The 25,328-nt window shown below is 39.4% G+C and overlaps 1 protein-coding gene across 1 annotated transcript in view; it reads left to right on the top strand.

Moving 5' to 3' along the window:
* The first annotated feature begins 5,247 nt into the window (after window positions 1–5,247).
* Window positions 5,248–25,328, top strand: part of RBM25 (RNA binding motif protein 25) — a 52,985-nt gene continuing 32,904 nt past the window's right edge. The window contains exons 1-5 of the mRNA XM_055303711.1: window positions 5,248–5,332; window positions 5,413–5,601; window positions 14,545–14,664; window positions 19,942–19,991; window positions 22,228–22,395. Coding sequence (XP_055159686.1) covers window positions 5,248–5,332; window positions 5,413–5,601; window positions 14,545–14,664; window positions 19,942–19,991; window positions 22,228–22,395 — 612 coding nt within the window. The remainder of the gene's footprint in view (window positions 5,333–5,412; window positions 5,602–14,544; window positions 14,665–19,941; window positions 19,992–22,227; window positions 22,396–25,328) is intronic.

Genomic DNA, 25,328 nt, shown 5'->3' with positions numbered 1-25,328 from the left:
TCCAAGAGTAATTGCATCTATCTTGTCAATGATTCTTTCAAGCAAGAAGAAACTTAGTTTAGGATGTCATTCAGTTCAGATTCCTGGAGCTTGTGGAAAGTTCCTCCTTGATCTTCTGGGAGAGCTTCTGAAATCCACTTAGTTTCTCTTCTGAATCAAAAGCATGTGGGCTCCATGTAGCCATCCTATGAGCTTGGGGGGAGCTGGCCTGAGAACGAGGCCCACATTGAGGTGCCTGGCTGGGTCAGGTGGAAGAGTGTGTAACTCTTGATCTTGGGATTGTGTGCTTAAGCTCCACATTGAGTACAGAGATTACTAAAGACATAAAAATAAAGGGATCCCTGGGTGGCTCAGCAGTTTAGCGCCTGCCTTTGGCCCAGGACTCAATCCTGGAGACCCGGGATCGAGTCCCACGTCAGGCTCCTGGCATTAGAGCCTGCTTCTCCCTCCTCCTGTGTCTCTACCTCTCTCTTTCTCTGTGTCTATCATAAATAAATAAATAAATCTTAAAAAAAAGAAATAAAAAAACTTACCAAAAAAAAGAAGGCCCATATTGTAGATAGTAGAGCAAGGAGATAGGAAAAAAGCATTATTTTTTTTATTTTTTTATTTTTTAAATTATTTTTTTAAATTTTTATTTATTTATGATAGTCACAGAGAGAGAGAGAGAGAGAGGCAGAGACACAGGCAGAGGGAGAAGCAGTCTCCATGCACCGGGAGCCCGACGTGAGATTTGATCCCAGGTCTCCAGGATCGCACCCCGGGCCAAAGGGAGGCGCTAAACCGCTGCGCCACCCAGGGATCCCCTCTTTTTTTTTTTTTTTTTTAAATATTTCATTTATATATTTGGGAGAGAAAGAAAGAAAAAGTGCTTACACTTAAGCAGACGGAGAGGCAGAGGGAGAGGGATAAGCAGAAGCGTGGAAGCAGTTTTTCCGCTGAGTATGGGCCCTGACATGGGCCATTCCCAGGACCCTGAGCCAAAGTCACACGCTCAAATGACTGAGTCACCCAGGCAACCCAGAAAGAACCCTGCTCTTGATAAAATTAGTGAGCCTCTGGATCACCCAATCCTGAAAGGGAGCCTATCTAGTCTCTCTGCTAGATGAGCCAAAACATTTCCTTACTGTCTAAGCCAGTTTGAGTTGGTCCTCCGTTACTTGCTCCTGAAAAGTTACCTGGCTGGCTTGGTGGGAGGAGTGTGCGACTCCTGATCTCTGGGTTGTGAGTTTGAGTTACATGTTGGGTATGAGATTACTGAAAAAAGAAATAAACTTAAAAAAAAAAATGAGGTAGCCCAGTCTTTAAAATTAGGTAGATTTCTACATACTGATTTAATGTACCAAAAAACCCTAGCCCCATCCATGAATGAAAATCGAATAAATCTGGAGCACCTAGGTGGCTCAGTAGGTTAAGTGTCTGCTTTTGGCTCAGGTCATGATCTCAGTGTCCTGGAATAGAGCCCCACATCTGACTCCCTGTTTATCAGGGAGTCGGCTTCTCCCTCTCCCTCTGCCCCTCCCCCCTTGTGCTATTCTTTCTCTATCTCTCTCAAATAAATACAATCTTTGAAAAAAGAAAAGAAAAGAAAAGAAAAGAAAAGAAAAAAAGAAAAGAAAAGAAAATTGAATAACTCTAGGGGCACCTGAGTGGATCAGTCAGTTGAGTGTCTGACTCGTGATTTCCATGCAGGTCATGGTTTCCAAGTTGTGAAATGAAGCCCCATCTCGAGCAAGCTCTTTGCTCAGCAGGGAGTCCACTGGAGCTTCACTCTTTTCTTTGTCCTCTCCTACTCCTCCTCCTCCAAATAAATAATCCTTCTTTTTTTTTCTTTTTTGCATTTAAAAAAAGATTTTATTTATTTATTTATTTATTCATGAGAGACATAGAAACATAGGCAGATGGAGAAGTAGGCTCCTTGCAGGGAGCCTGATTCAGGACTCAATCCCAGGACTCCCGGGGGATCACATCCTGCGCCAAAGGCTGACTGACGCTCAACCACGAGCCACCCAGTTGCCCCTGGGCAACATATTTAACCATTCTAAGCCTTAGTTTCTTCATTTGTGCCACAATAATTCCTACTTTGGTGGGTTGTTGTGAGGTTTAAATTTGCTGATATTTGCAAGATGCTTAAGTAGTGCTTGGTACAACATAAATACTCAATTCCCAGGCTGTGATTGAATTATGACTTTATACCTCTGTCCTAAAGGGCCTGGCTCTGGTTGGGACTTTATATCCGCACTACAAAGTTCTAGAGTAGTGGAAGGATGGTTACTTTTATGAAATTCAGAGTGCCATTACTGAAGGTAGGGAAATGGATGCCCTGTCAATGCAAGCAACAAATGTCTACTACCAAAAAGTTAGCAAACTTACTTGAGAGAGCTCTCTAAGGTTTTTTTTTTTTTCTCTAAGGTTTTATTATACAAGTAATACATGAATTTATATACAATGTTTTTTTTAATATTTTATTTATGTATTCATGACAGACACAGAGAGAGAGAGAGAGAGAGAGAGAGAGAGAGAGAGAGAGAGAGGCAGAGACACAGGCAGAGGGAGAAGCAGGCTTCGTGCAGGGACTTGATCCAGGCACTCCAGGATCAGGCCCTGGGCTAAAGGCAGGGGCACTAAACCCCTGAGCCACCCAGGCTGCCCTATATACAATGTTTCTAACAAAACAAGGGGATACAGAGTAACTTGAAAGGATTTCTGTTCAAGCCTGTAATTGTTTTTTTTTTTTTAAAAGGTTTCATTTATTTATTATCTGGAGAGAGAGAGAGAACAAGCAGGGGGGAGGAGCAGAGGGAGGGGGGAGCCAACTCCCTGCTGAGCAGGGAGCCCTATATGAGGCTTGATCCCAGGACCCTGAGACCATGACCATCTTGGAAGGCAGACACTCAACCCGCTGAGCCACTCAGGTGCCCCTCAAGCCTGTAACTGTAAAAAAAAAAAAAAAAAAAAAAGCAGAATCTTTTTGTTTGCAAAATGTAACTAGTTTTTTTTTTAGACTTACTTATTCATGAGAGACACAGAGACAGAGACAGAGAGGCAGAGACACAGGCAGAGGGAGAAGCAGGTTCCCTGCAAGGAACCCGGGATCACACCCTGAGCGTGGGGCAGATGCTCAACCGCTGAGCCAGCCACCCAGGCGTCCCTGTAACTAGAGTTTGACTAACGCTTTATTGAACAAAGTACTTTCACACGCATTAGTTACTTTAATTCTTGCAATAGCTCTGGGGAATAAATATTATTTGCCCTACTTAATGGTAAGAAAACCTAGTGAATAGAAATACAGATGGATGTACATTTTACAAATGATTTTATTGTCTTTCCCATGGGTCTCCCACTGTATTTTATATTATGCTGGTACTCATATACACAATTTCTTTCATTCAACAAATATTTATTGAGGGGCACGCCTGGATGGCTCCGTTGGTTGGGCGTCTGCCTTCTTCTGCTCAGGTCATGATCCAAGGGTCCAGGGATGGAGCACCCTGCTCAGCGGGGAGACTATTTCTCCCTCTCCCTTTACCCCTCCCCCTGCTCATGTTTTCTTTCTTTTACTTGCTCTCTCTCAAATAAACAAAATCTTTAAAAAACACACACACAAAAACACACCAAACAGAAACAAATATTTATTGAACATTTGCTATGTACCAGGCCTAGACACTGGGATCTGGCAGCGAACAAAAAAGACAATCCCTGCACTCCTTACATTCTAGTAGGGTAGGGAAAGACAAATCATAAACAAGAAAAATGCACAATACACTAAGTGGTGATAAGTACTATAGAGTAAAATTCAAAAGGAAAGCAGGTAAGGAAAGGCAGTATGTATGTTTTAATTTTATACACAGTCCTCAGTTTGTCATCTGTTCCACCGTGCTTGCAGCTCTTTCCAAAGGAGGGTAAACTCTCACTTGCATTTACTTGCATACTCCCAGCATTTAGCTCAGCACCAGGCACCCGGGAAACAACAGCTTTACATTGAGTAAATGACAAGCCTTTTGAGAAGCAAGAGTTACAGCCTTTAGAAACGACAAATACCCACCATTTGCTTCAATGTGGATGGAACTGGAGGGTATTATGCTGAGTGAAATAAGTCAATTGGAGAAAGGACAAACATTATATGGTCTTATTCATTTGGGGAATATAAATGATAGTGAAAGGGAATAGAAGGGAAAGGAGAGAAAATATCAGTGAGGGTGACAAAACATGAGAGACACCTAACTCTGGGAAACGAACAAGGGGTAGTGGAAGGGGAGGTGGGGGGGGGGTTGGGGTGACTGGGTGATGGGCAATGAGGGGGGCACTTGGCAGGATGAGCACTGGGTGCTATGTTGGCAAATTGAACTCCAATAAAAAAATTAAAAAAAATTAAAAAAAGGCAAGAGTTAACAAAGGCCTATAAAAAAGATATTTTTAGCAATATTTTATTTATTCATGAGAGGCAAAGACAAAGGCAGAGGGAGAAGCAGGTCCCCTGCAGGGAGCCCAATGTGGGGGACCTGACCCCAGGACTCCAGGATCACACCCTGAGCCAAAGGTGGACACTCTGGGATGCCTGGGTGGCTCAGCGGTTGAGCGCCTGCCTTGGGCCTGGGCCCAGGGCTTGACCCTGGAGACCCAGGATCGAGTCCCACGTCGGGCTCCCTGCATGGAGCCCGCTTCTCCCTCTGATGAACAAATAAAATCTTTAAAAACACACACACACAAAACAAAGGCAGACGCTCAACCACTGAGCCACCCAGGTTTCCCTATTAAAAAAAAAAAAAGATATTGACCATGACGTTCATCAGTTAGAGAATCATTCATGATTGTTGCTTTATGTGCATGGATCTAGTGTTATTTCCGTCGATCCACTAAGTGACGTTCTTTCCAGCACCTCTACATGACAAGTCGCGTTAAAACTTTCTACAGGCCGTTTCAGGTCTCTGGAGGATGCCGGGCCCCCTCTTTGGCCTAGCTCGCACAAGGGGTGCGCGCCTGCACTTGGAACCACCACGCCCTTCGCCAGTTATTTAGCTGTTTTCCAGGAAAGATCAGCAGGCGGCGTTTCCGCCGACGTGCTGGGTGAGGCCCGGTTTGCAGTCCACCGAACCTCACTGAGCCACAAAACAGGGCTGTAAGCCCCGGGACACCAAACTACAAAAAGCGAGGAGTTGCCCTAACAGACCCCGCGCCGCGCGCAGCGGAACCTTGACCTCAAGATGGCGTCTCTTAGTCATAAGATTCAATCAGCTCCAATCAAACATGGCCGGGTGGGTCGTCATTTACAGCTCGAGCCTCTCTAGTCCCCAGCAGGCGCTCCTTCTCTATGGTTCTTCGCGGCTGCGCGGTGATTCAGACCCAAAGAAGAGAAGACTATCTATACGCGTCCTTCTCTATGATTCTCCTCTTTACGCTCCGCGGCCGCAGTGCACGCCGGGCAAGAGGAAGACCTCCAGAAGCTCCCCGCGCAGCGCGGCTGTGTTTGCGGCCTGTGCGTGGAGGCGCTTCGGGACTCGTCTCCCGGCGAGCGGCGCGCAGAGACCTCGAGCCGGTGGCGCCCGCTCGTAACCTGGAGCCTCGAAGACCGCGAAGATCGTACCGTTTCCTCAGCGGAGGGTGAGTTCACGCCCCTGAATGCGTGCGGGACCCGGGGGAGAACGGGGTACCTCGGGTGCGGGAGGGAGGGAAGCCAGGGAGGCTGCGAGAGGGCCCCGGGTGGGATTGGGGGTGAAGGGAGGTTGGGGTGGGGGAGGGGACGGGCACGAGGCTTGGGTTTCTGCAGTTCTCCTAAGGCCTCGGAAATGCAGGTGGGCCCAGCAGGGGCCCGTGGAGGCCAGAGCTGTTCTCCCTTGCCTTGTCGCCCACTTTCCCTTTCCCTTCCGCGGTCCGCCACGCCGAGCGCATCGCCTCGGCCCCTTCTGGGCTCCCACGTTTGCCCCGCGATGATCGTCCGGCCCCTTGGGAGTCCTTCGCAGAGGAAGGCCCCTTTCTAACCCGAGCTCGGCGGAGGTGCTGCCGTCGATTTTTCGGGCCTAGGACGCTCTTGCCCCGGGCTCTGCGTACAGGCCGGCGAGCACCGAGCACCCAGCCTGTTTACCGAATTTCTTTCCCTCCCCTTGGGTCATCCAGAGCTCGCCACCGAGGGGACTCCCCCACTCCCAACCCCGAATTCAACTAATGCCCACCTTTTTCTTTCTTTCTTTTTTTTTAAAGCCCCCTCCCCCACCATTCTTTTGAGATTGTGATGAATACTGTGTGGTCCTTCCCCCCCCCCCCTTACTCCATTGGAGGTTGCAGTAAACTATCCCCCTCCCCCCCATTCATTCTAGGCGGTGACCAACCTCCCCATTAAAATGTGTTCTTTCTTTCTTACTCTTCTTCGGTCTTCAGTGCTTCATAAATAACGTTTTTCGAAGTAGATCTAGGAGTATGAAGATTATTATGAAGTTATGTAATGTGGATTTATATTGCTATGGAAAAGCCATTTTCCTCCACTGGGCAGAGTGGAGCAGACCAAAAGGAGAGTCGAGAGATTGGACTTCTCTTGTCCCAGACTGCCGTAGTCTGAAGTACGGTGGATTAGGTGGTTGGCAGTAGAGTATAAGCAATTTTTATATATTGTGTTGGGAACTTTAATTTTTCAAAAGATTTCCAAAAACATTCATAGGCCTTGAAAGATAATTCAGTGTGGGTCATCGGTTTCTCGTGATTTAAGCAGATAGTGTACTATTGTAATTAATTTAACTTTTCTTGGAGTCTTGGTTTTCTTCATCTGTAAATTGAGGATTGTAATAGTATCCACTTTATAGGTTATCGTGATTGCGGGCTTTGAAAAACATGTAAAATCCTTAGTGCAATGTCTAAGTAACGTAGGGTTTAGTCCACGTTGATATTGTTTGTTATTTAAGAATGTGAAGCGCAAGAGCCTAATCCGGAGTCTTAACGTTTCATTCAGTGTATTGTGAATAGACTTCTATAAATAATAATAATAAAAAAAGTTAACTCTTAAGTTTCTTCTTGGTATGTTATTGTGATAACAGTGAAAACAGCCTTTGGTTTGGTAATTTTAGGATAATGAGGACCTTGGAGTCCCCACCCACATATTGTGTTCCCTTGGAGAAGTTGGCTTCTTCATCTATAAAAGGAGATTAATATATCTGCAATAGGTAATTTGAGAGATTTGGTGAGATAATGTATGTTAAAGACTTTTTGTAAACAGAAGTAAATTAAAATGTTAATATTTTTGTTAAATAATTCATCTTTTTGGGGCACCTGGGCAGCTCAGTTATGTGTTGGGCTTTTCTTTTTTTTGATTAATTTATTTGAGAGAGAGAAAAAAAAAAACCTCAAGCAGACTTCCTGTTGAGCAGGGAGTCCGACGTGGGCCTCAACCTCTGGGCACTGAGATCATGACCTGAGCCAAAATCAAGAGTCAAATGTTTAACTACACAACGACTGAACCACTCAGGTGCCCTGAGCGTCCAACTCTTGATCTCAGCTCAGGTCTTGATCTCAGGGTCATGAGTTCAAGCGCTGCTTTGGGTTCCACGCTGGATGGGTAGCCAACTTTAAAAAAAAATGATTTTCTTGAGGTTACCAAATTTGCATCTTGGATCCCCAAAGTAGGGTTTTCCCCTTATTTATCTATTTATTTTGGTATGGTTCAGAAACACTTTTAGGAAGAAGATGTTTTTATTGCCCTAGTCTTGCATAGGTACCATATATTAATGACAGTTCGGGCTAAGTACTTTTTATTTTGTGGTTTGGTATCTTTTTATTCCACTTTTGTAAGGTTTTAAATATGTTTTTAAAATAAAATGAGTTTGTTTTAACATTGGTAACACTTCAGACCTAATACAAGTTTGGGATTTTCGAGTAACTTTTTGGGTCATAAATTAGCTATGTACTTTTCTTGTTTACGTATGATTTAAACTATTTTGTACCTTTGGAAGCAAAAGTAGTCATTGTCTTACAAAAACATTCTGTGTATTTTGTTTAATCTTGGTAGTCTTTTCTGACAGCTACCACTGCCATTTCTAAAAGGATATCAACTGATTTCCCCCTTAAAGTTGGTGAATAGTTTTTTTCTTGCCCCCCCCTTTTTTTTACTTTTGAAACGTTAAGAGAAGAAAAAGAAGATAATATTTACACCACCAGAATTGATACTGCCTTTAAAAAAAGATTTTATTTATTTGAGAGAGAGGCAGACAGAGATAAGAGATGGCTAGAGAGCATGAGTGGGGCAGGAGAGAGAAGCAGGCTGGGCAGGCAACCTAATGGGATCATGACCCTAGTAGAAGGCAGATGATGCTTAACTGACTGAGCCACCCAGGCACCTCTTAATACTACTTTTAACACTTACTTGGCATGAGTCAAACTTTAAACAAGTTACAGAAATAGTAGAAAGAATTCTCAAATGCCTTTCACCAAGGGTCCCCAAATGGTAACATTTGACAAATTTGCTTTATCTTCTCTATTTCTTCATAGTTTTCTTCTGAAATGTTTTGCTAGTAAGCTGCAGATGTCCCTTAACCCTTAAACACTTTATTGTCTATTTCCTAGAATAAAGACATTTCCATATTTAACAACAGTATATTGAACAAAATCAGGAAATTAATATTGATGCAGTATTGTCTAATCCTCAGGTCTTAACTGGATTTAGCCTGAAATTGTCCTGAATTGGTAGTACTATTTTTATTTTTATTTATTTAAGATTTTTTTATTTACTCATGAGAGACAGAGAGGCAGAAACACAGGCAGAGGGAGAAGCAGGCTCCGTGCAGGGAGCCCGATGCGGAACTGGATCCCAGGTCTCCAGGATCACGTCCTGGGCTGAAGGTGGCCCTAAACCGCTGAGCCACCCAGGCTGCCCAAGTAGTGCTTTTTTAAAAAAGCAACTTTATTAAGGTGCAATTAACGCAGGAAACAGGCTCATTGTAATGTGCAATTTGATGATTTTTAGTAAATGTTCAGAGTTATGTGACTTTGCCCAAAAAGGATTTTCTTTCTTGTTTTCAAGTCACTCCAGACTACCACTAATTTTTCTCTAGATAGCATGGCTTTTTTTTTTTTAAGATTTTATTTATTTATTCATGAGTAAGAGAGATAGAGAGAGAGAGAGAGAGAGGCAGAGACACAGGCAGAGGGAGAAGCAGGCCCCATGCAGGGAGCCCGCCATGGGACTTGATCCCAGGTCTCCAGGATCACACCCTGGGGTGCAGGCAGTGCTAAACTGCTGTGCTACCGGGGCTGCCCAAGCATTGCTTTTTAATCATCGAAAATGAGAAAACAGCTAAGTGGAAATCTCAGAAAATGATGAGCTCCCTTTTTGGAGACGAGTATTTTCATACCTCTGAAAAGTTTTCCTGTAAAAGAAACTCTGTTAATCAAGCATTTCCCATTCTTTGGACATGGAATACTTTTTCTTAGGAATAGTTACTGAACACTTCCCTTCTGTAGAAATTCAGTTTGAGAAATGATATTTTGAAGGGCTGGCTTTGCTTAGGCTGGGGCAGGTTGTCAGTTCATTGTGCCTTGCAGGTTATAAGCAGAGCAGGGGACAATGCATTCTATAGTTATGATCATTTATATTCACTGGAGAGCCACTGGGCTGGCTGTGTAACTATATAACTTAAAATTTGCTCCTTCAGAGTTATTAAAAATAATACTTAGAAAAGAACCTGACACAAAATTGGAGCTAGATACTTGTTGAATGAATGAATGAGTTGTATAAATGTTTACTAAGAAGAATCTGTTGGTTCATTTGCCTCTTAGCATTCAGAAATTTGACATACAGTGCCCTGATGGGGTTAGCCAGTATATCTATTCCTGGTGAAATCATTCGTTTTCTCTTGGGATAAATCTGCAGTGGTTGTAAGCAGTTAATGGTGTAGGAAAAAAGCAGTGATTTAAAAGTGTAAAGAGGAAAAAGTGAAAAAAAAAAGCATGCATATTATGAGTGCTAAAGAGAAATCTTATTTAAAAGTTTTCTTTTTTTTGGGATCCCTGGGTGGTGCAGCGGTTTGGCGCCTGCCTTTGGCCCAGGGTGCAATCCTGGAGACCCGGGATCGAGTCCCACATCGGGCTCCCGGTGCATGGAGCTTGCTTCTCCCTGTGCCTGTGTCTCTGCCTCTCTCTCTCTCTCTCTCTCTCTCTCTCTCTCTCTCTCTCTCTCTCTCTGTGTGACTATCATAAATAAATAAATAATTAATTTAAAAAAAGTTTTCTTTTTTTTAAAAAGGTTTTTTTTTTTTGATGGGGACTAGATTTATTGAGATAAAATTTGTATGCAATAAAATACACCGATTTTAATTTCAGTGAATTTTGACAAATGTATAATAAACCTGTATGACCATTGCAACACTAGAGATAATACTTGCATCATAGTTGCTTGTTTTTGTTACTTTGGGCCATAAGGTTTCATACCTAGCAGGTAAAAATGCTTTGAACCTTTTAAAAGTGAAGCACTCCAAAGTGAAAATGAAAAAAGTAAAAAATACAAGTATTTTTTAAATGTTACTTAAATCATCTCAGTGCAAATAAAATAATTATTGCATCTTTATTAAACTCCACACTCCCTTAGCAGAAATTGGCTACCTTCAAAGTACTACATCCTGAATCTAACACTTGTTTTTTTTTTTTTTTTTTTTTAATTTACTCATGAGAGATAGAGAGAGAGAGGCAGAGACACAGGCAGAGGGAGAAGCAGGCTCCATGCAGGGAGCCCGATGTGGGACTCGATCCCGGGACTCCAGGATCACGCCCTGGGCCGAAGGCAGGCGCCAAACCGCTGAGCCACCCAGGGATTCCCTGAATCTAACACTTTAACCACTGCCACCTATTCCAGGCAACCCTCTCTTGTCTCATTATTGCAGTAGTCTCCTGTATCTCCCCTTGTTCTCCAGTCTCCAGTTCTACAGTGGCCAGTGACACTGTTAAAATATAAGTCAGGTCAGAAGCCTTTCTAATGTTTTCCATCTCATGCAGAGCAAAGATCAAAACCTTTACAGTGGCCTACAAAGTACTACATTCTCTGAACCCCCCCCCTCAAGTAATACTTGGCATTTATCTTTGACTTTCCTCAAGTACTCTGCTCCAGCTGTTGGCCTTGCTTTCCTCCCACAAGAACTCCATGCCCAACTCAGGCTCTTTGCATTTGTTTCCTTTTTTTTGGAAGGCTGTTGCCTCCAGATACAAGGCTTCTGCCTTGGTCCCTTTGGAGGTCAATTTACCTACCTTCTTGGTGAGGCCTACCATATTTAACTAAAGAACTCCCTAATTCTCTTCCCTACTTTATTCTGCAAAGAACCTGCCAACTTTGAATCTCTATAATTTGTGATGAGAGTGTTACAATTTATCAACTGTAGGTAAGAACTGATAAGCTTTGTTTTATGGTTATAAAAGTTTATTCTCATCTTCACATGTCAAAACATAAAAGTTCATTTTGAAAAAAGTGGTTGGTACTCCTATTTTAGGATGTTTAAAGTGATTTTTATTTATTTTTTGAAGTGATTTTTTATATTATTTACCAGTGATCACCAGAATTGTAGTTTTCTGACCATAGGAGGAACTATTACCTTAATTAAGATAAAATTATCAGACACCTTTGAAGTTCACTTATGAACAAGTTTTGAACAGTTCTAAATGAAAGAGATGTAGAACATAGAAAAATTAGAAGTGAATGGAATGGATACGTTGGCATACACTAAAACAATCTGGTTAATTTGTACAGAAGATAAATAAAAAATTTAAAAAGAAGGGGATCCCTGGGTGGCGCAGCAGTTTGGTGCCTGCCTTTGGCCTAGGGCGCGATCCTGGAGACCCGGGATCAAATCCCACGTCGGGCTCCTGGTGCATGGAGCCTGCTTCTCCATCTGCCTGTGTCTCTGCCTCTCTCTCCCTCTCTGTGTGACTATCATAAATAAATAAAAAATTTTAAAAAAATAATTTGTACAGAAGAAATTATACATTTAAAAGCTATGAGATATAATATAAACACCAAGAACCTAGGTTTCTAAAAAGTAATAGTTATAGCTAGTACTTGACAATAAATATTCTAGAGATGAATTTTATGCTCCAGTCTTTGTAAACATTGTGAAGCTAGGCACTGCTTCATTACTGGCATAGTATTTGGTACATGGGAGCGTCCTAATAAATTGGTTTTCTGATTCATTCATTGATTAATTTATTTGACAGGTATTAATTTCAACTGCCCTCTTAAGAAAGTGCTAAGATAGAATAATGATAAAGAATAATGATAATAGAAGAGTTTGTGGAAGTAGGATAGTAGCCCTCTTTTTTTTTTTGCCCTCTTTTAAAAGGAGATACACTCACCCCCTTTATATAGAATTTTTGTTTTTTGTTTTTGGGGAAAAAGTATTACAAAAAGATTACTTAAAAATTCCCTTTTTAATTTATACTGATACTAAATATTTTAAGGCATTTCTAATATCTTATTTTCTAAGTATATGGAATTTTAGGAATCTATTTTGTTTGTAAAACTTTCTAAATATTTTTTATAAAAAGACTTTCTAGGGATCCCTGGGTAGCGCAGTGGTTTGGCGCCTGCCTTTGGCCCAGGGCGCGATCCTGGAGACCCGGGATTGAATCCCACGTCGGGCTCCCGGTGCATAGAGCCTGCTTTTCCCTCTGCCTGTGTCTCTGCCTCTCTCTCTCTCACTGTGTGCCTATCATAAATAAATAAAAATTAAAAAAAAAACTTTCTAAATATTTTAAGTGTACTGTGTTTTCTGAAATTGAAGTTAAGATTTTATAGAATATTATCCTAACTTATTAAGTCAAAAGAATACTGAGGAAGAACAGCTGTGAGCCTGAAGGACATATTTTTCTAAGACTGTTTTAAAGAAATGTCTGATAAACAGGTAAAAATATTCAAGAGAGATTAAGGAAATGTACATTAAAATGGGAGTATTTTTTAGTTATCAGATTGTTATAATTTAAACACTGATTTACTCTAACAATGGTGAAGATCTGAGCAAAGGGCATACCCATATATTGGTGGTGGGGATGTGGATTTGTACACTAGTTTTGGAGGAGGATTCGGAGGTAAAGTGTAGATACATATAGTACTAATCTGCATAAGAGAGTTACTTGCACAGGTGCATAGATTTATATGTCCAAGAATGTTCAGTATTATTAGAGGTAAAATGTGGATCCAACCATCCATGTTGAATGAATAATTATTATATGCTTGTATTGTAGTAGTTTACCGTATTATAAAGGTTGGAATAGAACTATATGAACTGATGAGATGTTAATGATAATGAGGGAGAAATGTACCTAACAGTATAGTATGATTATATTGTTTGCAGAAAAACACAAATAATTATGTTAGTTTGTGTATAGAAAGGTATTTAGAAGAATACAACGATATATACCAAACTGTTGGGATTAGGGGGCGAGGAAGTGGAAGACATGCACTTTTTATCTTCTCTCTTCTGAAGGGTGAGTAAATCAATGTATGAAATAGACCAAAAATAGAGACAGATTCTTTTTAAAAGCTTCAAACAACTGTAGACTCCTTCAGTTACAGAGTGTAGGGGGAATTTTTCCTAGTGCCCGACAGACATATCTCCTGTTGATCAAATCACTGCTATTTAGTGCCATTAGTGGTATGAGATCACTTATTTTGGCTGCTTCTTTGAATTGGTGCATGGAATCCTCCTAGGATATACTAATAGAATTTTTATACTTTTTCTAACAGTTCTGGACATTCAAGTTTGTTGATGAAAATACAAAATTTGGTGCTTGGGGAGTCTTAAATACTTATATTCATTTAACTAAAGGACAAAATTAACTTTCTTTTAAGTAATATCAAACCATTTAAACAGTGCAGTATATTCTAATATTCAAAGAAATCAAATGCTAAGTTCTGATTCTTGAATTTCATTCATTGAATTTCATTCAAGAATGGTTAGGAAGTTGACTTTTAAGTTTAATAAAAGTTACATATTTTCTCATTGTCACAAATTGTATGTTTTCTTTATATCTGAGTAGTTAGTATGTGACCTGATGTCAGGAGGTTTCTTCCCTCTCAGGTTTATGGTTCAGAGACATTTATTTGTCCTTGAGGAACTGGCCAACATTGAGTCAACAAATATTGTGTAACTTGGTACATTTAGTTTTCAGGGTGCTGATGTATGTAGAAAAATGAATGCATCAGAACATTTAAAGAAAAAAAACTTAGGTAATCTGCCTGGATTCTGAGTTTGGGTTAAAAAGATTCATTGATGTTTGGTATTTAATTTTTGGATATTAACTGAACCTCAAAATTTTTTTCTTCCTTTATATGTATTCCCATATGATTGTAGGAGTCTATCCTGAATTTAGATCGTGTACATTTTGGGAACTTATTTTAGAAAAGATCTAAGTTTTAAAAATTCTCAATGGACAGACAGAGAAAAGAGGGTCTTTGCCAACTCCTTTGGGTAAGAAAACTTTAGAATTTTGCAGATACTCTAAAAATGAAGGCCAACAAACCAGGCATATCAAATTGCAAAGTTTTCAAATAAAATGATTTGTCATGATTTTTTTCTTTAGACCGCTGCAGTAAGAATGTCTTTCCCCCTCATTTGAATCGCCCTCCCATGGGAATCCCAGCACTCCCACCAGGGATCCCACCCCCACAATTTCCTGGTTTTCCTCCACCTGTACCTCCAGGTAAGTTTTTGGATACTGTTGTTTTTTTTAGCCTATACTTTTGTTATTATAGTATAAACTTTAGGAAAGTGATAATGTATGTGACTGTGTGTTAGTAGTAAATATGTTTGTTAGCATTTTTCTTTAAATGTGATGTCTTATTCTATGACAGTACTTTTCATATCAAATGAAATGTGGAGGGAAATGAAATAGGCTCATCCATTTCTTTATTCTTCCATATAGTTTTTTTTTTTTAAGATTTTATTTATTTATTCATGAGAGACACAGAGAGGCAGAGACATAGAGGGAGAAGGAGGTTCCCTGCAGGGGACCTGGGATCACACCCCGAGCTCAAGGCAGATGCTCAGCCACTGAGCTAGCCAGGTGCCCCAAGGTTGTTGATTCATAACATGTATATTCTAGAGGCTCAGCTTTGGGGGCCTCCTAACTTCTAGATCAAGTATATAGCGGTGCTAAAGCCACAGATAAACATGGCAGTGTTTTTGGAATATCATTTAGCACTTCAGGAATTTGGGGGTAAATCATTGTTCTGAAAGTTAGAACAAGTACTTATACACATTATGGAATAGAATGCAATATTTGTACAAATTTTTAGGACATTTATGCTTGTAGCAACTTGTTTTAAGCTGTCCTAGGTAATCATGGATGTGTATTTATTACTACCTCTTTCCAGGAATATAATTTGAAATACGTATTTAGGGGCTCCTGGGCTCAGTTCCATTAAGCATCTGCCTTCAGCTTAGGTCATGATACCAGAACCCTGAAAAGAAAGAGAGTCAATCTAAAAATAAAAATGAAATACATATTTAAATTTAAATCTAAACCAGTTTATTATTTCATAGAACACTTACTGAATTTTAGTCAGTAATTGAGTTCTATAATGTATAAAGGAATTCCTGCTGAATAGGGGGATTGAGAGAATAATGTTAACAGAAAACTGAATAAAGTTAGTTGTCAACCATCTAACAGATTAATAATATAAGAAGGATGGTGTCCTGAGAGCCACTTTTGTTTTGGCATCAATTTTTGGGAGGTTCATATATCCTGATTTTGTTAATCAATTTGGTCTCATAAGATATGTTTTTGATGGCCTTTACTAGTAACCATGATCCTTCCTAAAAACAAAACTGTTGTGTTATAGTTTTATAGGGAAGAATAGTTTACGTTTTATTCCTTTGTGAAGAAGTTTAAGGGATTGGGAATGAAGCTTAATCTTTTAGAATCAGGAAAAGTGACAGAAAAATCAGTACCTTAAATTTCCTTCCTAATAAATTGGTTTTATAGAAAAGATTTTAAATTCCTTTGAATTTTGAAGAGAAAACACTAAATTTGACATTTTGTGATGAACATTATGCCAAATTATTAAAACAGAAGTAGAAGATAAATGATACCTATGTCTGATAAGACTACTCCCTGCATAATTTTTTAAGATGGGTCAGGAGACCTCAAAACCAGATTGTCAGTTTTTTAAATATATATGTGTGTGTGTGTGTGTGTGTGTGTGTGTGTGTGTATTTATTCATTCATTCATTCATGAGAGATACAGAAAGAGGCAGAGACATAGAAAGACAGAGAAGCAGGCTCCTCACAGGGAGCCAGATGTGGGACTTGGTCCCCCGACCTGATCAGGACCTGAGCTGAAGGCAGACGCTCAACTGATGAGCTACCCAGGCGTCTCATCAGTTTTTCTTTTTGACTGGTCAATGCCATAGTAATGTGGGCATTTATTCAGAATGGTAATGTGCTAATTCTGATTCTGTATAACAGCATATACTGTCATTTCTGTTTAGGGAAATATATTTGTATGATAAATCAGAGTTTGGTTACACCTCATTCTACATTGTTTGTGTAGCATCAATACTTTAAAAGGTAAATAATGAAATAGTACGCTAAACTAGGGTGGTAATTCAAGACCATAATACCCATGTTCATGTGTAATTTTCTTGTCTTGCCTATTAGTGTGATTAATTGAACTCTAAATGTAATGGTCACATTCTATATTAAATTAGAAAATCAATTTGGAAAAACAACCGTAAAATTTCTCTAAAAAGTAATATGCATAGAACAGAAGGAAGTCCATCCCCTCTTTCACATTCCTGAGAATTTCCTTCCGCTAACAGCTTTTTGTATCAGCTTCTAGTTTGTAACTCTCCAGAGACAAACACTTTGCATATCCTGGTGTGTTTGCTTATGTTTACCCTTTTCCTACTTCTATGTTTTTAAAAACTCAACTAATACTACACTGTTCACGTTTTGTGTACTTTGCTTCTTTTCACTTTAGCATGTGTAGGTCTTTGTAATGAGTAACAATACATTTTTCATTGTGAATTGTGAATTCTGTATTGCAGGATATTAGTAAGTTGAGGTAGGAAACATAACTATTAAACATTTAGTAACTGTTAAAAAGGAAAAAAAAATGGGATGCCTGGCTGGCTCAGAGCATGGGACTCTTGATCTCAGGGTTGTGAATTTGAGTCCCATGTTGGTTGTAGAGCTTACTTAACCCCCTACCCCCCCCCAAAAAAAAAAAAAACCTCAAAAAAACATTTCTTACCCCACTACGTCTTTTTCTGAACTTTTCTTTAATAGAAAATTCACCTATGGGAAAGGTGCCATGTAGTTTACAGTTGATAAAGGGGGAGGACTTTTTTTGCTTTGAAACTTAAAAGTGAAAAACTTAGATATACAGATTGATGAATTATAGTTTTGAGCATGTACTGTATTCAACTGCTACACATAAATGATCTGTCTCATTGGTGCTCCAAAGAAATTAACTCATGAGAATCGAGGAAACTGCAGCTTGAACAGCTTAGCTTGTTCAAGTTTGCATAACTAGGGATCCCTGGGTGGTGCAGCGGTTTGGTGCCTGCCTTTGGCCCAGGGCGCGATCCTGGAGACCCGGGATTGAATCCCATATCGGGCTCCCGGTGCATGGAGCCTGCTTCTCCCTCCACCTGTGTCTCTGCCTCTCTCTCTCTCTCTCTCTCTCTCTGTGACTATCATAAAAAAAAAAAAAAGTTTGCATAACTAGATGTAATAGAACCAAGAGTTGAACTCTGTCTTTTTCTTTCCTTTTTAAAAAGTTTACGTGCATATTTACTTACATAAGTAATCTCTACACCTGACGTGGGGCTTGAACTCGTGATCCTGAGATAAAACGTTACATGCTTCTCCAACTAACCCAGCCAGGCATCTCTGTCTTTTTTTCTATTTTGTGCAGTGTTCTGTTGACTTAATGATAGGAATCTTGATTTTTCTCATTCAAAAAACAATTTAGGTTAGAAAATAAATGGATAGTGTTAAATGTTTAAGACTTTATTACCAGTCTTAGTTGGAGAATTCTCATAAATTAATGTTAAATTTGAACCAAAGAATGATTTCAGAACTTCTTTGAGATATGTTTAGAAGCGTTTTAAAATTTATAGTAGAAAAGTAAAAGTCTTTCATTAGTTTTTGCCCTTATTGCATTCTTTTTCTTAGTGCTCAGATGGTAAGATTTTTTTAAATAAATTTATTTTTTATTGGTGTTCAATTTGCCAACATACAGAATAACACCCAGTTCTCATCCCGTCAAGTGCTCCCCTCAGTGCCCACCAACCAGTCACCCCCACCCCCTACCCTCCTCCCCTTCCACCACCCCTAGTTCGTTTCCCAGAGTTAGGAGTCTTCATGTTCTGTCTCCCTTTCTGATATTTCCTACCCATTTCTTCTCCCTTCCCCTCTATTCCCTTTCACTATTATTTATATTCCCCAAATGAATGAGACCATACAATGTTTGTGCTTCTCTGATTGACTTATTTCACTCAGCATAATACCCTCCAGTTCCATCCACGTCGAAGCAAATGGTGGGTATTCGTTTCTAATGGCTGAGTAATATTCCATTGTATACATAAACCACATCTTTATCCATCTTTCGATGGACATTGAGGCTCCTTCCACAGTTTAGCTATTGTGGACATTGCTGCTAGAAACATCGGGGTGCAGGTGTCCCGGCATTTCGTTGCATCTGTATCTTTGGGGTAAATCCCCAGCCGTGCAATTGCTGGGTCGTAGGGCAGGTCTATTTTTAACTCTTTGAGGAACCTCCACACAGTTTTCCAGAGTGGCTGCACCAGTTCACATTCCCACCAACAGTGCAAGAGGGTTCCCTTTTCTCCGCATCCTCTCCAACATTTGTGGTTTCCTGCCTTGTTAATTTTCCCCATTCTCACTGGTGTGAGGTGGTATCTCATTGTGGTTTTGATTTGTATTTCTCTGATGGCAAGTGATGCGGAGCATTTTCTCATGTGCTTGTTGGCCATGTCTATGTCTTCCTCTGAGATTTCTGTTCATGTCTTTTGCCCATTTCATGATTGGATTTGTTTCTTTGCTGTTGAGTTTAATAAGTTCTTTATAGATCTTGGATACTAGCCCTTTATCTGATACGTCATTTGCAAAGATTTTTTTCATTAGTTATATGCACAAGAATACCCTATAGTAGTTATTGATTGGCAAGCAATGTGGTTGGAAACAAAAATGCACATATCACTAAGATGCCCATTGACTCTTCTTTCTTAGTGCAGCAGATGATCTTAGAGATTTTCTTTGATACTGAGATTACTGGTGATATTGCTTGTTTTTTGTTTTTCTTAAAGAACTAGCAATAACAAGATTCTTTTTAGGTTTCCAGATTAATTTTTCATTTGATAACTTTTTTTTGTAACCTTTAAAGGTTTGTTAATAGGGGCAGCCCTGGTGGCACAGCGGTTTAGCACCGCCTGCAGCCTGGGATGTGATCCTGGAGACCTGGGATCAAGTCCCACATCAGGCTTCCTGTATGGAGCCTGCTTCTCTCTGCTTGTGTCTCTGCTTCTCTCTCTCTCTCTCTCTCTGTGCATGTCTCTATGAATAAATAAACAAAATCTTAAAAAAAAAAGATTTGTTAATACCATTGTTTACTCATAAGTGGATCTGTATTTGTGTATGTTACTGGCTTTCAGGATGTCCCGAATCAGATGAACATGAATCAGTAACTATCCAGATTTTTAAACTCCTGATACAAAAGCATGTTGTGGTGGTAGTCTTTTAGAGTAGTTTTTGGTGTCGTGTAAGTTTTAATAGACCTGTGCCATATTGCTTTTGAAAATAAAGGCATTCATCAATATCTCATTTTCATTACTCATACATTTCTACTTAAATTGACTGTGAGTGAAGATACCTATTTGCGTGCCATGTAATTGATATAGAATATAGTCTTATATGCTTATATTCATAAGATTTATTATGCTTTTTTCTTAGGGACCCCAATGATTCCTGTACCAATGAGCATTATGGCTCCTGCTCCAACTGTAAGTATAATTTTAAGGAGGAATTAGGAGATATAGTAGGGCTATTGCCTTTAAAGCTAAAAAACACTTGATTAACTTAGATAAATTAAGTGTTCAAAAGAATTGAGAGTGATAGCATCCATGTATACCATACTACTTATTTGAGTATCATTTTCACTCAGCTATGCATAGTATGCAATTGCCCTTAAAATAGGCACCCCAAATAAATGGTTTTATGATTCACCTCAAATTCTCTAGACTTTTCATACACTTGTTATTTTAGATTGGTTCTTTCATCACTCCTTCTTCTTGTCTTGATCATAGGAGATAGAATGATCTGATACATTTAATCACCTCATAGGAAAAAAAACTATAGAAGTGATCCTAGTAACAATTTAAATTTTGAAATGAAATTTGTACTCAATATATTTCCATTCTTTAGTTTCACCTGCATAATTTTTAGTGCCTTCCAAACTTTTTTCTCTGTCCTCTGGTATGATATCTGTAACCAGAGGTTAAAAAAAAGTTTTCTTGAAGCCTTTATTCTTTTAAAATGTTTCATTATTCAGTCTTTTTAAGTCTTAATTCTTCACATTCATCAAAGCTTTTGTACACTCTAAGCATCTTAGTTCATAATGCTAATATGCTGTAACACATGAATAAATAATAACCTTCTCTTCCTCTTAACTGTTTAACCAGAATTTTTCTTTGAGTTACGTGGTAGAGTATCAGGCTTCATTTGGAATTCAACTACGATAGAGGGTAGATCCCATTACTTTTAACTGTTATTTTAGCTGTGGATTTTGAAAAGGGAGGGGGAGGGGGGAGTTATTCATAATAAAAAGATGGTAATTCTGTGGGCAAACAGGAGTCTGCTATGAGGCAGACCTCTAAGAAGATATGTTTTTTTCAGACCAAGAGGGTGTCTAATTTTTCTTGCATTGGATACCCATTGTTTGGCTGTTTTGTAAAACCTGCACATGATAGGTACTTTTAACCTCTTGCATTTCAGCCTAGGAAAAGGTGGGACTTGGGGTTTGGAGCAGTTCCCTCAGTTCACCATTATTTATTCCATGCCTGCTCTGGATGTTTTGCTAAATTCAATTCCAGATATAAAAATGAGTAAGACTGTTCCTTCCTCTGGGAAGTTGAAAGTTAGAAAGGGAAAATTAAAAAATGCAATTAACTGCATAGTAAAATTTAAATGTTGGAGAGTGTTATGAGAGTATTCAAATACTCTATCAGAGGATTAGTGGTGATGATTGACATTTACTTTTATTTAAAAAATTTATTTTTGGATTTATTTCTTTTGGAAAGAAACGTGGTTTTGGGGGCAGAGTGAGATTGAGGTAGAGAAGCAGACTCCCTCCTGAGGGTAGAGTCTTTTGTGGGGCTCTGTCCCACAACCTTGAGGTCATAACCTGAGCTGAAATCAAGAGTCTGACACCCAACTGATTAAGCCACCCAAGTGCCCTGAAACTTGCTGTTATGTTAGTATAGAGTAAAATTTTGAAGAAACTCCTGGATATATTTGATAATTTTATTTTATTTATTTATTTAATTTTTAAAAAGATTTTATTTATTCGTGAGAGACAGAGAGAGAGAGAGAGAGGCAGACACAGGCAGAGGGAGAAGCAGCCTCCATGCAGGGAGCCTGACCTGGGACTTGATCCCAGGTCTCCAGGATCACGCCCTGGGCTGAAGATGGCGCTAAACCACTGAGCCACCAGGGCTGCCCTATTTGATAATTTTAAATGACTTATGATGTTTTGGATATTTTAAATTTTGTCTTAAAATTTAAAAAATTCTCTATCCAATTTATCTTTATTTGCTATTCCAAATTATTTTCCAAAGAAGGGTCATCTGGGGTGCCTGGGTAGCTCAGTTGGTTAAAAATGTCTGACTTTTGATTTTGGCTCAGGTTATGATGTCAGGGTTACTAGATATCAGGGCTCATTAGCTCCACATCAGGCTCCATGGGAGTCTGCTTGAGATTCTCTCTCCCCCTCTGCCCCTGTTCTCTCTCAAATAAATCTTTCTAAAAAGAGAAAGGTAATCCAGTAGTGGATTTTTACTTGTCATGAATGAATTTGCATTAATGAAAAATGTGATAGAAGCTTTAGATTAAGTATGTAGAACCTTTAATAGTAATATGCTATATATTTTCTACTTTAAAATTGTTTTTAGAATAAAGTTACATTAAATATGATAGGAAACGTAATAGCCAGCTCAAATTTTATGCTTTTCTTCACTCTAGGTTTTAGTACCCACTGTGTCCATGGTTGGAAAGCATTTGGGAGCAAGAAAGGATCACCCAGGCTTAAAGGCTAAAGAAAATGATGAAAATTGTGGTCCCACTACAACAGTTTTTGTTGGCAACATTTCTGAGAAAGCCTCCGACATGCTTATAAGACAGCTCCTTGCTGTAAGTTAAACTGTTCTCATTTTAATTTTATTGTTTTGGATTTCAAATGTATGAAAAGGCAGAAAAGGGATTTCTAATTATTTTCTCCTTTTTATTTTAAAAATTTCATTCTGCAAAATCTTGAATGAATAGTCTAACCAGAGGTAATCCACTATCCTAAATTTGGTGTTTATCATTCCTGTGCGTGGTTTTTACTTTAATTACATGTTTATGTATTCATAAAAATTTATAATTCACAAGTTTTAATTCTGTACTTCTTCATAACTTGCTTTTTTCACCCAACATATATATATAACTCTAGTTTATTTACCACTTCTATATATCATTGCATTGTAGAAATGTACCATGAATTGTCAACTTTCTTTCTTTCTTTCTTTCTTTTTTTTTTTTTAAGATTTTATTTATTTATTCATGAGAGACAGAGAGAGGCAGAGACACAGGCAGAGGGAGGAGAGAAGCAGGCATAATGCAAGAGCCCGATATGGGACTCGATCTCAGAACTCTGGGATCACGTCCTGAGCTGAAGGCAGGCGCTCAACTGCTGAGCCACTCAGCTGTCCCTGAATCGTCAGTTTTCTAATGATAGTCATATGGATTGTTTGTATTCTTGATAATATGTTTTACTGTGTTATTATTGGTAATATCCTGTTTTCCTCAGTGAACGTGAAAGAATTTCTTCATGTAATTCTCTTAGAAGTGGAATTTCAGAGTTTTAGGACAGGTTTATCTTCACTTTTACAAGATAATGCCAATTTTTTCCCTCAAATGGAGGGCATTTTTAAAAAGCTCTTTACTGTGATATTATTCATAGACCGTAAAATTCACCCTTTTATAAAGCATAATCCAGTGGTTTTTAGTATATTCAGAAAGTTGCACAAACATCACCACTGTCTTAATTTTGGAACATTTTCATCACCCCAAGTAGAAACCCTCTACTCAGTAAATCATTTCTCGTTCTCTTCCCTCCCCAGCATATGGCAACCACTAACTATCCTGCCTTCTGTCCATGTAGATTTGCCTATTCTGGGCATTATACATAATAAGCAGAATCATAGAATATATATCACTTTCATGTTTTGTCTTTTTTAATCTAGTATTTTTGGGCTTCATCTGTATTGTAGCTTATGACAGTATTTTGTTTCTTTTTATGAATAAATATTCTATTTAATGGATATATCATTTTTTGTTTATCCATTCATAACTTAAGAGACAATGGAGTTATTTCCACTTTTTGGTTATTATGAATAATGATGCTGTGAATATTTTTGTGCTGGCGTGTGGAGATTTTATATATATATATCCTATTTTGGAATCTCTCTCTCTCTCTCTCTCTCTCTCTCTCTCTCTCTTTTAAAGATCTTATTTATTTATTCATGAGAGACAGAGGCAGAGACACAGGCAGAGGGAGAAGCAGACTCCATGCAGGGAGCCGACGTGGGACTTAATCCCGGGTTTCCAGGATCATGCCCTGGGCTGAAGGCGGTGCTAATCCGCTGAGCCAACGGGCTGCCCACTCTTTCTATTAAGTAGGCTCCATGCCCAGTTTGGAGCTCAACATAGAGCCTGAACCTATGATCCCGTGATAAAGACCTGAGTTGAAATCAAAAGCCACTTAAGCGACTGAGCCACCCAGGTGCCCCAAAAACCTCTTTTGAAACCTATTTTTGACTTACATATACAGCAGAGTGTTTTGTTTTTAAGTTTCATTCCTGAATTTCTCTCTTTCATTTTTCTTTTAAGGCATTCCTTAAATATCTAGTGATCCTTGATTATCTTTATATTTAAGAGTTAGGGATTAAAAGTTTTTTAGGGGTACCTAGCTGACTGGGTCAGTGGAGCATGTGACTCTTGATTTGAGGTTGTGAGTTCAAACTCCATTTTGGATATAGAGATTAATTTAAAAAGTAAAATCTTAGGGATGCCTGGTGGCTCAGTAATTGTCTGCCTTTGGCTTAGGTCATGATCCTGGGGTCCTGAGATCGAGTCCCACATCAGGCTGCTTGCAAGGAACCTGCTTCTCCCTCTGCCTATGTTTCTGCCTTTCTCTCTGTGTCTCTCATGAATAAATAAATAAAATCTTGAAGAAAAAAAAATCTTAAAAAAATAAAAAGAAGTCTTTTTGTATGCCTAAGCTGGGTTTGTAAAATGTTGAGCATCATTGTGGGGTAATCAACCCAGCAGCTAGAAGTTTTGAATGTTAGTATATGGAGTTTTCTTTGGAGCTGATTTGTTTCTCTAGCAAACTTCGTTTCATGCCTAGTGAGTATATGGTGGCCTATATGTGATTGAGGGTGAAGAACTAAATTAAAGTGTATTGTCTACCTTACTTTCTTCTCTTGTTACCCTTTCTGTATCCCATGCTGATCTTTTGTATCTATCTGGTGCTCTGTATCAAGCCTGTTCTCTTTCTTCAGACCTTAGCTTTATTCTGTCTTCCTTGAGGATGGGGATAGTGTAGTTGTTTGTAAAGACTGCAGGTTATATTCTCTGGGGATGGAGAGAAAAGTAGTTGCCTGAAGAACTCTGAGCCTTTGGGTCTCTTGGGTGGCTCAGGGGTTAAGCATCTGCCTTCGTTAGGCTCAGGGCTCCCTGCATGGAGCCTGCTCCCTGCAGAAGAGCCTATGTCTCTGCTCTCTCTCTCTCTCTCTCTCTCTCTCTCTCTCTCTCTCTCTCTCTCTCTCTGTGCCTCTCATGAATAAATAAATAAAATCTTAAAAAAAAAAAAGGCTGAGGCTTTGATTATTCCGTATTCATATTGTGAGGCAAGCACCTGTTTTTTTTTTTTTTTTTTTTTTTAAAGATTTTAGGGCGGCCTGGGTGGCTCAGTGGTTGAAGCACCTGCCTTCCGCCCAGGGTGTGATCCTGGAGTCCCAGGTCAGACTCCCTGCATGGAGCCTGCTCCTCCCTCTGTCTGCGTCTCTGCGCCCCCCTCC

This window comes from Nyctereutes procyonoides, unplaced genomic scaffold (genome assembly GCF_905146905.1).
Source record: "Nyctereutes procyonoides isolate TBG_1078 unplaced genomic scaffold, NYPRO_anot_genome, whole genome shotgun sequence".
NCBI classification, from domain to species: domain Eukaryota; kingdom Metazoa; phylum Chordata; class Mammalia; order Carnivora; family Canidae; genus Nyctereutes; species Nyctereutes procyonoides.
The sequence above is the reverse complement of the archived record's forward strand: the minus strand, read 5'-3'. Positions and strand labels throughout refer to the sequence as shown.